A 12745-nucleotide genomic window follows, 5' to 3' on the forward strand; every position below is an offset into this window, starting at 1 on the left:
CTGAAAAGGTTACATTTGAGGCACCATATTTCTTTGAGTCTGAGATGGCATTGATTATAAGATGTGCTATTTTTTGTATTACCTAGAAAGAAATGTATTTCCTATTAAACTAACATGCTTTTGGTTATTAAATGCATCTTAGTTTCAGAGATGTTGATATGAAAAACTGTGCAACTTAGCCTTGAAGAGTTATGGTAATAGTACCACCTTAAATTTGCATAAGGCTTTATAGAAAGCACATATGTATATCATATATCATCTGATTGAGCCTCAAACTAAAACTAATCTGTGAGGTGGATTAAATTATCCCCAATTTTCAGATGAGGAACATCTCCAGACATGATCAATAGTGAACTAGGGTTTCAAGCTCATAATTTCTTACTCTGAGACTCATGATATGATTGACAGTATCACCTCCCCACTCCCCCTTACATGCATACCCATACAGCTCTATAATTAGCCTAGATTTTTCTGTCCGTTGCCTGCCTAATGTACATGTTTTGTGTTTAAACTTCATTGATCTTATAACTGTTCATATGTCTTGATTGTATTGATAGTGTTGAATACTATTGAAATTGTTAATGTTCTAACAGTAAATCATGTGTGACTTGTGTGACTGTCTGCTAATACGTGAATTGTTTTAATTCTGGGTTCCTGACCACTAAGAAGCTCTATATACCATCATTGGTGGTGTAATATGTTTTGAAAGCAGTCTATCTGTTTCTAGCTGACTGGGTAAAATGTTCAGGAATGGTTATGAGTTGAGATCTATGAAGTGGTCCAGAGAAGATTATTTATTTATAATTGTACTGTTCTTGGTAAATCAAGGTCATGTCTGTTTCTTTCCCAGGTGGTGGCTAATGCTGTAGCAGCATTGTCTGAAATCAGTGAATCTCACCCAAACAGCAACCTACTCGATCTGAACCCACAGAACATTAATAAGCTGCTGACAGCCCTGAATGAATGCACTGAATGGGGCCAGATTTTCATCTTGGACTGCCTTTCTAATTACAACCCTAAAGATGACCGGGAAGCTCAGAGGTCAGTCTGTTTTCTTGGATAGTATCTGGGAGACTTGCCTGCTTGAATAAGTTCTGTCTATATTAGAGTAAGGGTCTCTTATGTTGGCAGAGATCAGTCGCTTGTGGGGCAGATACTGCTATCCTCATGGTATTTTGTCACTGGATTTAGGAACATTATAGGTGGTGGAGTGAACCATGCACAAATAACTCTTCCTAAGGGATGTGTATTTTTCTTTTATTTAAAAAATTTTTTCTTTTAATGTTTATTTTTTGAGAGACAGAGACAGAGTGTGAGCAGGGGAGGGGCAGAGATAGAGAGGGATTCACAGAATCTGAAGCAGGCTCCAGGCTCTGAGCTGTCAGCACAGAGGCTGGTATGGGGCTAGAACCCACAAGCTGTGAGATCATGACCTGAGCTGAAGTCAGACGCTTAACTGACTGAGCCACCCAGGTGCCCCGAGATGTGTATTTTCCATTTCTTGTTTGAATATTGTAGTTACCCTCTGCTGAAATCTCCCTCATCGTGGTTCCACATCTCCCATACAGCAGTTTCTGGCCATTTGGTACACAAAGGTTTTTGAGTGTCTCTCACCATAGTGACAAACTTTTCATTTTATGAGATACATAGTAAGTGGCTGGATACTAGTTACTAAGCTGAACTATACCTATCATTCAGTAATAGAGAAAATGTATTCAAGTCTGCAAAATATGTGATGTCTTCCATTAGATACAGAAATCACGTCAGTCTGAATTTAGAGAAGATTTTGGAAGGTGCACTTGGATTGTTGTGCTCAGCCCTTTACCAAGTTCACTGTTGTAAATTTTCTTTCACTATCACAAATTGACTACTAAATTTCGTATGCACCTACACACAGTTTACAGGATTGGCATTATCACCAATTTTTATTGAGTGTTTTGTGCATATAGGCACTATAGTAGGTAAAGTACTTCTGAAGAAATGGTGGCTCTTTGACGTATTTTAATTATGTAGATAAGAACCTTCCTTGCCTGGATGAATCTCAAGCTACCATAATGTAAGTGCTCTTCACTTGTCTGGGAAATTGTTCCCTCTGGACCTGACTAAAACTCACCCTGATCGTTTCTTTCCATCCTCTAAAGTACAAGTATCTTATGGAAAGAACTTCATGTAAAATTTTATTTTTTGTTGATCATTGACATCTCACACTTCTTGTTCATTCACTTAGCAAGTATTTATTGAGGCTATGATGCCTGCCAGGCATTGTTACAGGCGCTGAGGATACACTGTCACCAGAATCGTAGCCCTCGTGGAACATTTATCCTGAGAGATGGTGCAGAAGTATATATAATATAATATAATATAATATAATATAATATAATATAATATAATATAATATAATATAATATAATATAATATAATATATAATATATAAATCAGAGCCTGATAAGTACTAATGAGAAAGATAAAGTAGGGAGGAGATCTAAAAAAATGCTGGGCATTTGCGGACGAGGAATTGTGTTTTATCAAAGGGTGGTCAAGAAAGGCCTTGCTGAGAAGGTGGCTTTTGTGTAAAGACCCAAGAGCTGAGGGAGGTCAGAGAGTCAGCCAATTAGATATAGGAGGAAGGGAGAGGATCCCAACTTAATTACCTTGAATCCTTAACTGCATATAATCAGCTCACCTCTCATGTTGACCAAGAACTATCAAAATTAGGTTAATTTCTGAAGAACCCTCAACAGATAATTAAATACTCAAGATTTAGTGAAGCCTTTAAGCATAGGTAGCAGGGGCTAGGAGAATGGGGGAAAGGTATGGGAGAATATTGCAGTGGTGTTCTGTAACTTACAAACTTTTTCAGAGATTTCCTTAATCATGAAGGCAAGGAGTTGAGTAGTTTTCCTGGTCAACTCCCTTCCTTCTGCATCATATAATGACACCTTCAGTCACAGATGGCTGGCATCTCTCACTATGAAGTAACTCTTAAAACTTAATTTGACATCCTATAAATTGAGGAGAAATAGTCTGTGAGGCAGGAAGCCCTTATGGAATATGGGGAGACCTACGACCATAAAACAGGAAGGTAAGTGGTGTGAGCCTCAAGTATTTTGGGTATTGCTTAGTTTCCTTGCAGTTTGAGCATCCCTTATTGCTGGTTTCCTGAGGTCTTCTGATGTCTCTGCTCTGCCTGTAGTTTGCCTGTAGTTTGCTGCAGTATAGGATCCCAGTTCTGTTTACACATAGAGCTTTGACTTTCCTGATTCTCTAGTTTCTTGATACTGGGGCTATGGTACTCTGACACATTACATCATGGACTGGATTGAACAAAGAAATTTTAATTCAAGATATTAATTTTCCTTTTTTCCCCTCAGCATCTGTGAGCGTGTGACTCCCCGGCTATCTCATGCCAACTCGGCAGTGGTGCTTTCAGCAGTAAAAGTCCTGATGAAGTTTCTGGAGTTATTACCCAAGGACTCTGACTACTACAATATGCTGCTGAAGAAGTTGGCCCCTCCGCTTGTCACTTTGCTGTCTGGGGAGCCAGAGGTGCAGTACGTCGCCCTGAGGAATATCAATCTAATTGTCCAGAAAAGGTTGGGAAACCAAGAATTGGTGATTAAAGTGTTTGTGATTTTGAATTAAGCTCAATAATATCAATATTAGAGTGTTAAGTTTTATTGATTTTTATTTTTAAAAAGTGTTTATTTTTATTTTTTTAAAGATCACACTTTTTAAAAAAATTTTTTTAACGTTTATTTATTTTTGAGACAGAGACAGAGTATGAATGGGGGAGGATCAGAGAGAGAGGGAGACACAGAATCCGAAACTCAGCTCTGTGCTGAGCTGTCAGCACAGAGCCCGATGCGGGGCTTGAGCTCATGAGCAGTGAGATCATGACCTGAGCCGAAGTCGGACGCTTAACCGACCGAGCCACCCAGGCACCCCTATTTATTTATTTTTGAGAGAGAGTATGTGTGCAGGGGGGAGGCAGAGAGAAAGGGAGAGAGAGAATCCCAAGCAGGCTCCACGCTGTCAACTCAGAGCCCAGCACAGGGCTTGATCCCATGAACTGTGAGGTCACGACCTGATCCGATATCAAGAGTCGTATGTCAACTGATTGAGCCACCCAGGCGCCCCTAAGTTGTTGCTGCTGCTGTTGTTGTTTTAATGTTTGTTTATTTTTGATAGAGCACAAGCGGGGCGGGGAGGGGCAGAGAGAGAGAGAGATGGAGACAGAATCTGAGGCAAGCTCCAGGCTCTGAGCTGTCAGCGCAGAGCCGGGTATGGGCCTCAAACCCACAAACTGTGACATCATGACCTGGGCCAAAGTTGGATGCTTAACCAGCTGAGCCACCCAGGCACCCCCCCCCCCCCCCACTAAGTTCTTTTTAATGTATGGAAATGAAAATGTTGAATGGCAAGCAGCTTGTCCAGGGTGAGGAGGCTAATAGTTGTTTTTGGAGTGTCCCTGTAATACATAGTGCTGCTCTCCAATGTAGTTTGTTTTCTGAAGGGCCTCTTAATAGTATACCAGCTTGTGCCTGCTTCATACAGTTCAGGCTGTAGTTTAGAGCCAGATTGTTCTTCCAGCAGTTCTTAACAGTATGTACCCTAACCCTTAAAAAATTTCTACCAAAAGGGGAACTGGTTAGAGGGATGTACAGGAAGTTTGTGAGGTTTTGGGGATGGGGAGGAGTGAATAGAGAGCAGAGAGACACAGATTAGATATTAATACAGACTTAAAAGGACATGTCAATATATGCCTCGCCTTCCTTATCTTGTGTTTCTGTGTACCGCAGGCCTGAAATCTTGAAGCAGGAAATCAAAGTCTTCTTTGTGAAGTACAATGATCCCATCTATGTTAAACTAGAGAAATTGGACATCATGATTCGTTTGGCATCCCAAGCCAACATTGCTCAGGTCAGACGTAAAGCAGACTCAGGTTTATAAATCACGTAGTTCTTAAGGTCTGGCCTTCAGAAAAAGCAAGGCCATGAAATTGCTTTTTGAGAATCCTTAATGATTTTCTACTTCCTGGATTTTTAACAGGTTCTGGCAGAATTAAAGGAATATGCCACAGAGGTGGATGTTGACTTTGTTCGCAAAGCTGTGCGGGCCATTGGGCGGTGTGCCATCAAAGTGGAGGCAAGTGTCTAGTGTAGTTGTGATCACATTACAGGATTCGGAGTGTTCTCTTCACTCCTTTCTTTAAAATGGGTTTCTTAAGTTTATTAAAATAATAAAGCACATAGGTAAAATTCCCAGAGGGAATCATTTTTATCTCTTTGTAGTTTCAGTTATTTTGACTACTCCCATGTTTCTAAATAATATGCTAATGGTATTTATTGATTTACCAGTTATACACATTATCTGTTAACTTTGTGCTGTAAGTACCTTTCTTCATGTACCCCACCGTTCCTACTTGAACCATCCTATTCTCCAATACTTATATCATGAGGTTTTTTGCTCCTGTATTGATTATCTTTATAAATTGAGATAATATGCCTTCATTTGTTTTTCTATTGACTAAAAGTTAGAAAACTCACCGTGCATATTATGACCAAATATTTAGGGCCAGTAGAATACAAATGATTGTATTTTCTTTCCTGTAGAGACTTTTATTTTTTCTGGAGTTTCTATAATGGCCTTTCTTTTTTTCTTGCATTATATGTCTTCATTGCATCCCTATCTTCTTCCATCCAAACTTTTCAAGCATAGTATCAAATGTGTGTAAGCCTTTTTTTGTCCTAATCCCTTGTCTCTTCAGTCCTCTGTCCTCTCCCTTGCCCCAGTCTGGCTTACTGCTTTTTTGGCCTTTGCACAGCCATCATTCCATATAGCTTCTCTTCATAGCTCCTTGTTGTTATTAGTCTTCTTTAATAGCATTCCTTTTTGTGTGATTGCCATAGTTTCTTGAGTCTCTGACAATATGAATTACAGTGTTTTGTTTCTGCAGTTTAAATTTAATTGTCTGGAGTATTGTATGGTGACCGTTGCAGGTCTATATATAATTTTTTAATTGAGGTGTATACCATGCTTATAGTAATTTACAGCCCATTTAAATTGTTTAAGAATGAGATAACAGAAAAGATCATTAGGACTTCTGTGAGCACAGGCAGGGCTGCTGACCAACAGGTTTCTGCTTTAGGGCAGGGAGTTGATTTTCACTTGGAAGTCCTCTGAAAGAGCCTCTCTGTGACCCGAGAGGGGGGATTAATTTTTAGCTTGGTTGCAGCCTTCCAGTAGGTGTTAATGGGCTATAGCTTATATTGCTCTCCATATTGTCCTCCCATTTGTTTTTCATCATTCAGGAATTTGTTGAAATTAATGAAAACGTCTGTTTGCTATGATGTAGTGGATTCAGAACTCCGTATTTGTTCTTGCTACTTGACTCTATGCAGTTCTGCTTAGAGTCAGAGGATTGGACCATCTGATTTCTCAAGGATACTAAAATAATTTGCACAGTATGTCCAGTGCTTCATGGGAACAGAAGGAAACAGATGCTGTGTCAGAGAAGCATCTATGAAAGCCACGTTCCTAATTAGCCTTCCTTTTATTAAGACAGTGCTGCTTTGTGCAGTTACCATTGATAAATCATTTAACCAGAAGTTAATTACTTCTGGTTCTGATCGCTTAGTTCAGATATTTAATACACTCTGTTACTCCACTGAGAAATAGGAAGTCTATTTATTGGATCTTGATACATCTCTTTTGTCACCATTCTTCACATTCTTTTCTTACTGAAGTATAGCCACCCACTTACTATTAGATAATTTTCGGAGATTTTGGTAGCATTAAGAGTCATTTTGTGCTTTTCATTGCCAGTCTGTCATCACCTTATTCACTTCTTTTGCAAAGCTCTAGAGTCATACAAAATTATCTCTCATTCCAAAGTTAAAAGAGATTTTCTATCACTGAAATTATTAGAAAGTGTTCTCCATCTGTATTCCTAGAGGCTGTTAATGCCATGTATTGTGACTAATGGGAAAGTAGTCCATAATCTGGAAGAGATAAACTTCTGATGGCTTTCACTTCTTCCTTTGACTTGGGATGCCCAGGTAGGAATATGAGAGCATGTGAGGAATGAACTTTGGAAACGTAAGATTAGCCTTCTAGCAAGTGCTCTCTTATCTCAGGTTGCCTGGATTTGCTGGAGCACTTTTTCTAGACCTGATTCGGTCACGAAGGTTATCGGTTGGAAAGAGGTGCCTAGCCCAAACACACTTATTAGGGCCAGAGAAGAAATGATGGTCTGTTTCTAATAAAGCATTCACGGGAAGGGGGAAGAACCAGTGAGGGAATTATAGTAGACTTTCTGTATAGCCTCTGAACCAAGCTGCTGCTTGCATTCAAGAATGCTGCTGCATTCTCTCAGGGCCTCTTACCTTTTTTAATGTGTAGTTGGTTTCAGAGATATGACAAATGAAAAATAAATGAATATTAGTTTAATGCTAAGCTGCGAGAGAAGGGCCTACCTAGCAAGTTTAGGGTGTCTTTAAGAGTTTGAGTTGTATTTTTATAACTGTAAAGATAAGTGTTTCTATGTTGCTGTAAGTATTCTGAAGTGAAAAAATATGTACAATTTTGTTATTAAGTTGGTTAGGTTAAAGATTAAGCAGTAAGCTGCTCAATCAATAAATAGCATTAGAAAGGCAGTCCAATAGTACTGTTTTTTCCCATAACTTTTGCCTATCTTTTGCCTGATTTTTTAGTAGATTTTACTTCACTCCTTCCCCAGCTTTTTTGGGGTGTGATTGACAAAGTTATATGTATTTACAGGGTATACCTGTTTCTTCAAGGAAGAGATAAACCCCTGGTCTTTCTTTGTCAATTGATTTTATTTGTTTCAGAGAGATTAAGGCACTAAGTTCTCACTTCCCAGTCTTCTGTTCTGTGGTATTTACTACAGATCAGGGTAAGATACTGATATGTGTCTCATCCCTTAATTTAAAAACAAATTATTTTTCCTGCTAGGAAAACCATATGTGTTTGCTACATAAAATTATATAAGCTAATTTAAATGAAAATAAAACACTGTTTTCTCCTACCCCTGTTCTACCCTCCCAGAGATGATATGGACATGATTTTAAATCTTTGTCTATATAGTCTTTCATACACCAGTGTACTTTTTTACAAAAATGAGATGATTCTAAAAATGCTATTTACTTTTGTGGTCTGCCTTTTTTATTGAATTAGGCATGGACATTTTTCTGTGTTATTAGCATTTTATATCCTTTTTAGTGGATTATAGACATGATGTGTGATTGCTTCTAATTTATTTAGCCTTTCTCTTATTGTAAGACCTTAAAATTCCTGCTCTTTTTCCAAATAATGACATAAAGAGGACCTTATAACCAAGTTTCTGATCTCTAGTGGAGGTGAACATTGTTTCATGTATTAGCCATTTGGAATCACTTGTTCATGTCCTGTGCACCTTTTTCCAATGAGTTATCTTTTCCACAGTGATTTTTTAAAAATCTCTTATAATTAAAGATATTAATCCTTCACTTTGTAGCAGTTGTTTTCCCAATTTGTTTTCTTTTTGATTTCATTTGAAGTTGCGATTCACAGAAGTTTACGTTTCCTTGTGTAGTGAGTTCTGTTTTGTTGTCAGGGGTTCTTTAGTGGTACACCTAGAAGATTGTGCTTCACCTCAAACTTCTATAAAACCCACTGTTATTTTCTACTTTTATGGCAAAGATTTTATTTTTTACATTTAACAATATTTTCAATAATTAAAACAAAGAATTTTGGTGAAAAATATGAGGGTGAGGATCAAACACCAGACCAAACCATCTTTTCCTTACTGGTAGGAAATGTTGTCTTATACTAAATTTTATAAGTGTATATTCTGTATTTCTCTGTTTCTGGACTTTTTTTATCTGAACAGTGATTGGATGTTTAATCTTGTTCTTCTGCCATACTGCTTTAATGGTAGGTGTTTTGTGTTTTCCTCTTTAATCAAAAGCAATATGGTTGAGATGACAATTTGCTCAAAAATCACTGTTCCAGAGGCGCCTGGGTGGCTCAGTCAGTTAAGTGTCCAACTTTGGCTTAGGTCATGATCTTACAGTTTGTGGATTTGAGCCCCGCGTTGGGCTCTGTGCTGATGGTTCAGGGCCTGGAGCCTGCTTCAGATTCTGTGTCTCCCTCTCTCTCTGTTCCTCCGCTGCTCGCTCGCTCTCTCTCTCTCTCTCTCTCTCTCTCAGAAATAAAGATTAAAAAAAAATTACTGTTCCAGACTTAAATTATTTTTCAGATATTGATGCATCATGGGAAATAGCCTTTTGTCTTTATTATAATAATGATACAAAGGGCACACTAAATGTTAACTTCATATCAAACTCTGCGTTAAACACTTCATTTATGTTATTTATGATAATTTAAAAAATTTTTAATGTTTATTTTTGAGAGAGAGAGAGAGCATGAGTGGTGGAGGATCGGAGAGAGAGGGAGACACAGAATCTGAAGCAGGCCCCAGGCTCCGAGCTGTCAGCACAGAGCCTGACTCAGGGATCGAACCCATGAACCGTGAGATCATGACCTGAGCCGAAGTCAGACACTTAACCAACTGAGCCATCCAGGCGCCCCAATGTTATTTATGATAATTTAGAACTTACAGCAGTCTATATCCTACATACTCTATAATTTATCACAACTTATATGTGATAAATTTTTCTAATTTTGCTGTTGCAGTAACCACACAGGAATTACTGGCTGAAAAGGAATAAAATAGAATCCAAAAATGGAAAAAATACATAAAAGATGGCAGAATCATTTCATGGTGCAACAGAATCATCATATAGCCTCAAGATGCAGTTTTGTTTTTATTAAATTGCTTGGAGTGGTTTTAACTTCGTACCTTTAAAAGATTATATTCCAAAGTTTTCAGGCATACACTAAAGTGAAATTGATTAATGAGCTGTCGTTTACACATCATCCATTTTGAACAAGTATCAACATGTTGCTGTTTTTATCTTCTCCCTTACTCTTCAAGGGAATGAAGTGCTATTGTATTTTTGTTTTTTAAGTAGGCTTCACGCCCAGCCCAGAGCCCAACCTTGAACTCACAACCCTGAGATCATGACCTGAGCTGAGATCAAGAGTCAGACACCTGGGGCACCTGGGTGGCTCAGTCGGTTAAGCGTCCGACTTGGGCTTAGGTCATGATATTGTGGTTCGTGGGTTTGAGCTCTGCGTCAGGCTCTGTGCTGACAGCTCGGAACCTGGAGCCTGCTTCAGACCCTGTCTTCCTCCCCCTGTGCTCCTCCCCCACTCATGCTCTGTTTCTCTAAAAAATAAACAAACATTTAAAAATAATAATAATAATAATAATAAAATAGGCCCCTAACCAACTGAGCCACTCAGGTGCCCCAGTGCTACTGTATTTTTTTTTTTTTAATTTTTTTATTCTTTCTTTATTTTTGAGAGAGAGATTGCGAGTGGAGGAGGAACCGAGAGAGAGGGAGACACAGAATCCAAAGCGGGATCCAGGCTCTGAGCTGTCAGCACAGAGCCCACCATGGGACTGAGTCCCAAAGATCAGGAAGCTGAGCCAAAGTCGGATGCCCAACCGACTGAGCCACCCAGGTGCCCCAAGTGCTATTGTATTTTATCAACGTTTATTTATTTTTGGGACAGAGAGAGACAGAGCATGAACAGGGGAGGGGCAGAGAGAGAGGGAGACACAGAATTGGGAACAGGCTCCAGGCTCTGAGCCATCAGCCCAGAGCCTGACGCGGGGCTCAAATTCACAGACCGCGAGATCGTGACCTGGCTGAAGTCGGATGCTTAACCGACTGCGCCACCCAGGCGCCCCAAGTGCTATTGTATTTTAATGCAGATCCCAGATATGATCTTACAAAAGTAGTCCAATGTGTGTATCTAATAGAGTATGTCCCTAAAAAAATACATTGTCATGATACCATTACTATACCCAACAACTAACAATAATCCTTTATCTCATTGAATACCCAGAACATGTTCACTTTTCCCTAGTTGTCTTTTTATAGTTGGCTTGTTCAAATCAAAATCTAAAGAAGATTCACATGTTGCATTTGGTTACTATGTTTAAGTCTTACTTCCTTGAGGTGCCATGTATTGAAGTGATTATATCATTAGGTTTATACAGTTTTCCAGAGTCTGGATTTTGCTGGTGTAGTTTAGTGATGTTGTTTATCTCATTCTGTCATTCCCTGTAAATAATTAAATCTAGAGGGTTGGTAATGTTCATGTTCAGTGTTAGGCAAAAGTATCTCTTTTGATGCTGTGTACTTTGTATTGCATCTTATCAAGAGGCATCTAATGGAGTGACCCATCAGAGTGCATCATGAGATATGATAAATTAGGCTTTGATTTTTAGGGTCTCTTGTCCGAAACCTTTCCCTTTTTAAAAACTATGACCTAGGGATGCCTGGGTGGCTCAGCAGGTTAAGCATCCAACTTCGGCTCAGGTCATGATCTCACAGTTCGTGGGTTCGAGCCCCACGTCGGGCTCTGGGCTGTCAGTTCAGAGCCTGGAGCCTGCTTCGGATTCTGTGTCTCCCTCTCTCTCTGTCCCTCCCTCACTCATGCTCTGTCTCTATCAAAAAATAAATAAACGCTAAAAAAAATTAAAAAAAACTATGACCTAGAGTTTCAGTACATTAGTTTTATCACTTGTATTCTCCCATATTCCCTTCATTAATAAAAGGTTAATAGATCCAATTCTATTTTATAGATGAACTAAAGGCTGTGGAAAATTGCAGTTTATCTGAGGCCATAGACTTTCAGTTATATAGTTCAAAAGATGGCAAATTTTCCTTAAGAGTTTTTTGAGCCACAGATAACTTTGAAAATATAATGAAAGCTATGAATCCTCTCCCTGGAAAATATGCTTATATGCACATATGCAATTTGGCAGTTTCATTTCAGGAAGTTTGTTTTATTGGTTGATTTTAATTTTAAGTAATCTGTACACTCAGCATGGGCCTTGAACTCATTACCCTGAGATCAAGAGTTGCATGCTCCTCCTCTAGCTGAGCCAGCCAGGCACCCCTCATTTCAAGAGGTTTAAAGCCATGAACTCCAGATAAAGATCTACCTTGGCTTATTCTTTCCTCCTACCTTGACATATTCTTTCTTCTCATTTCTATTATCTTGGCTATCCAAGATGATACAACTATCATTTGATCCAACTCATTTGTCAAGTATATTTTTGCAATGAATAAAATTTGGGGTTTATCTGGAAATTCTGTGTATCTCCATCAGATAGCCTAGCCTGTAGTGTAGCTTGGTCAAATTAGGTGCCTGATCTTTTAGTTTAGCTTAGTTGGTGCACATGTATGTCACAAAGCTATTTTTATATTGAGGTTGCATTATTGGAGAGATCGTCTGACTTGTCATTTATTGTGTTCCTCTTCATAGCAATCTGCAGAGCGCTGTGTGAGCACATTGCTTGATCTCATCCAGACCAAAGTGAATTATGTGGTCCAAGAGGCAATTGTTGTCATCAGGGACATCTTTCGGAAATACCCCAACAAGTATGTACAAGTACTTCTACCCTCTTCTTCCAACCATATAGGCAATGTGTAAGGCACTTTGAAATTGGCTAGGTATAAATTATTCTTTGTAATGTAACTGGTCATAATAGGATATTTTGTTAAAAATCCTATTAAAATGGATACCTTATGAAAAATAACTTTTGTTTATTTAAAATTTTTTTAATGTTCATTTTTGAGAGACAGAGAGAGAGGGAGACCAAATC

At 38.7% G+C, this 12745-nt stretch overlaps 1 protein-coding gene across 4 annotated transcripts in view; it reads left to right on the plus strand.

Moving 5' to 3' along the window:
- Positions 1-12745, plus strand: part of AP2B1 (adaptor related protein complex 2 subunit beta 1) — a 127275-nt gene that overhangs the window by 34887 nt on the left and 79643 nt on the right. For all 4 annotated transcript variants that reach the window (XM_023244427.2, XM_023244429.2, XM_023244430.2 and 1 more), the window contains 5 exons: positions 851-1041; positions 3372-3593; positions 4800-4920; positions 5050-5145; positions 12406-12521. In XM_023244427.2, the coding sequence (XP_023100195.1) occupies positions 851-1041; positions 3372-3593; positions 4800-4920; positions 5050-5145; positions 12406-12521 (746 nt within the window). The remainder of the gene's footprint in view (positions 1-850; positions 1042-3371; positions 3594-4799; positions 4921-5049; positions 5146-12405; positions 12522-12745) is intronic.

Source organism: Felis catus, chromosome E1, assembly GCF_018350175.1.
Source record: "Felis catus isolate Fca126 chromosome E1, F.catus_Fca126_mat1.0, whole genome shotgun sequence".
Classification (NCBI taxonomy): Eukaryota; Metazoa; Chordata; class Mammalia; order Carnivora; family Felidae; genus Felis; species Felis catus.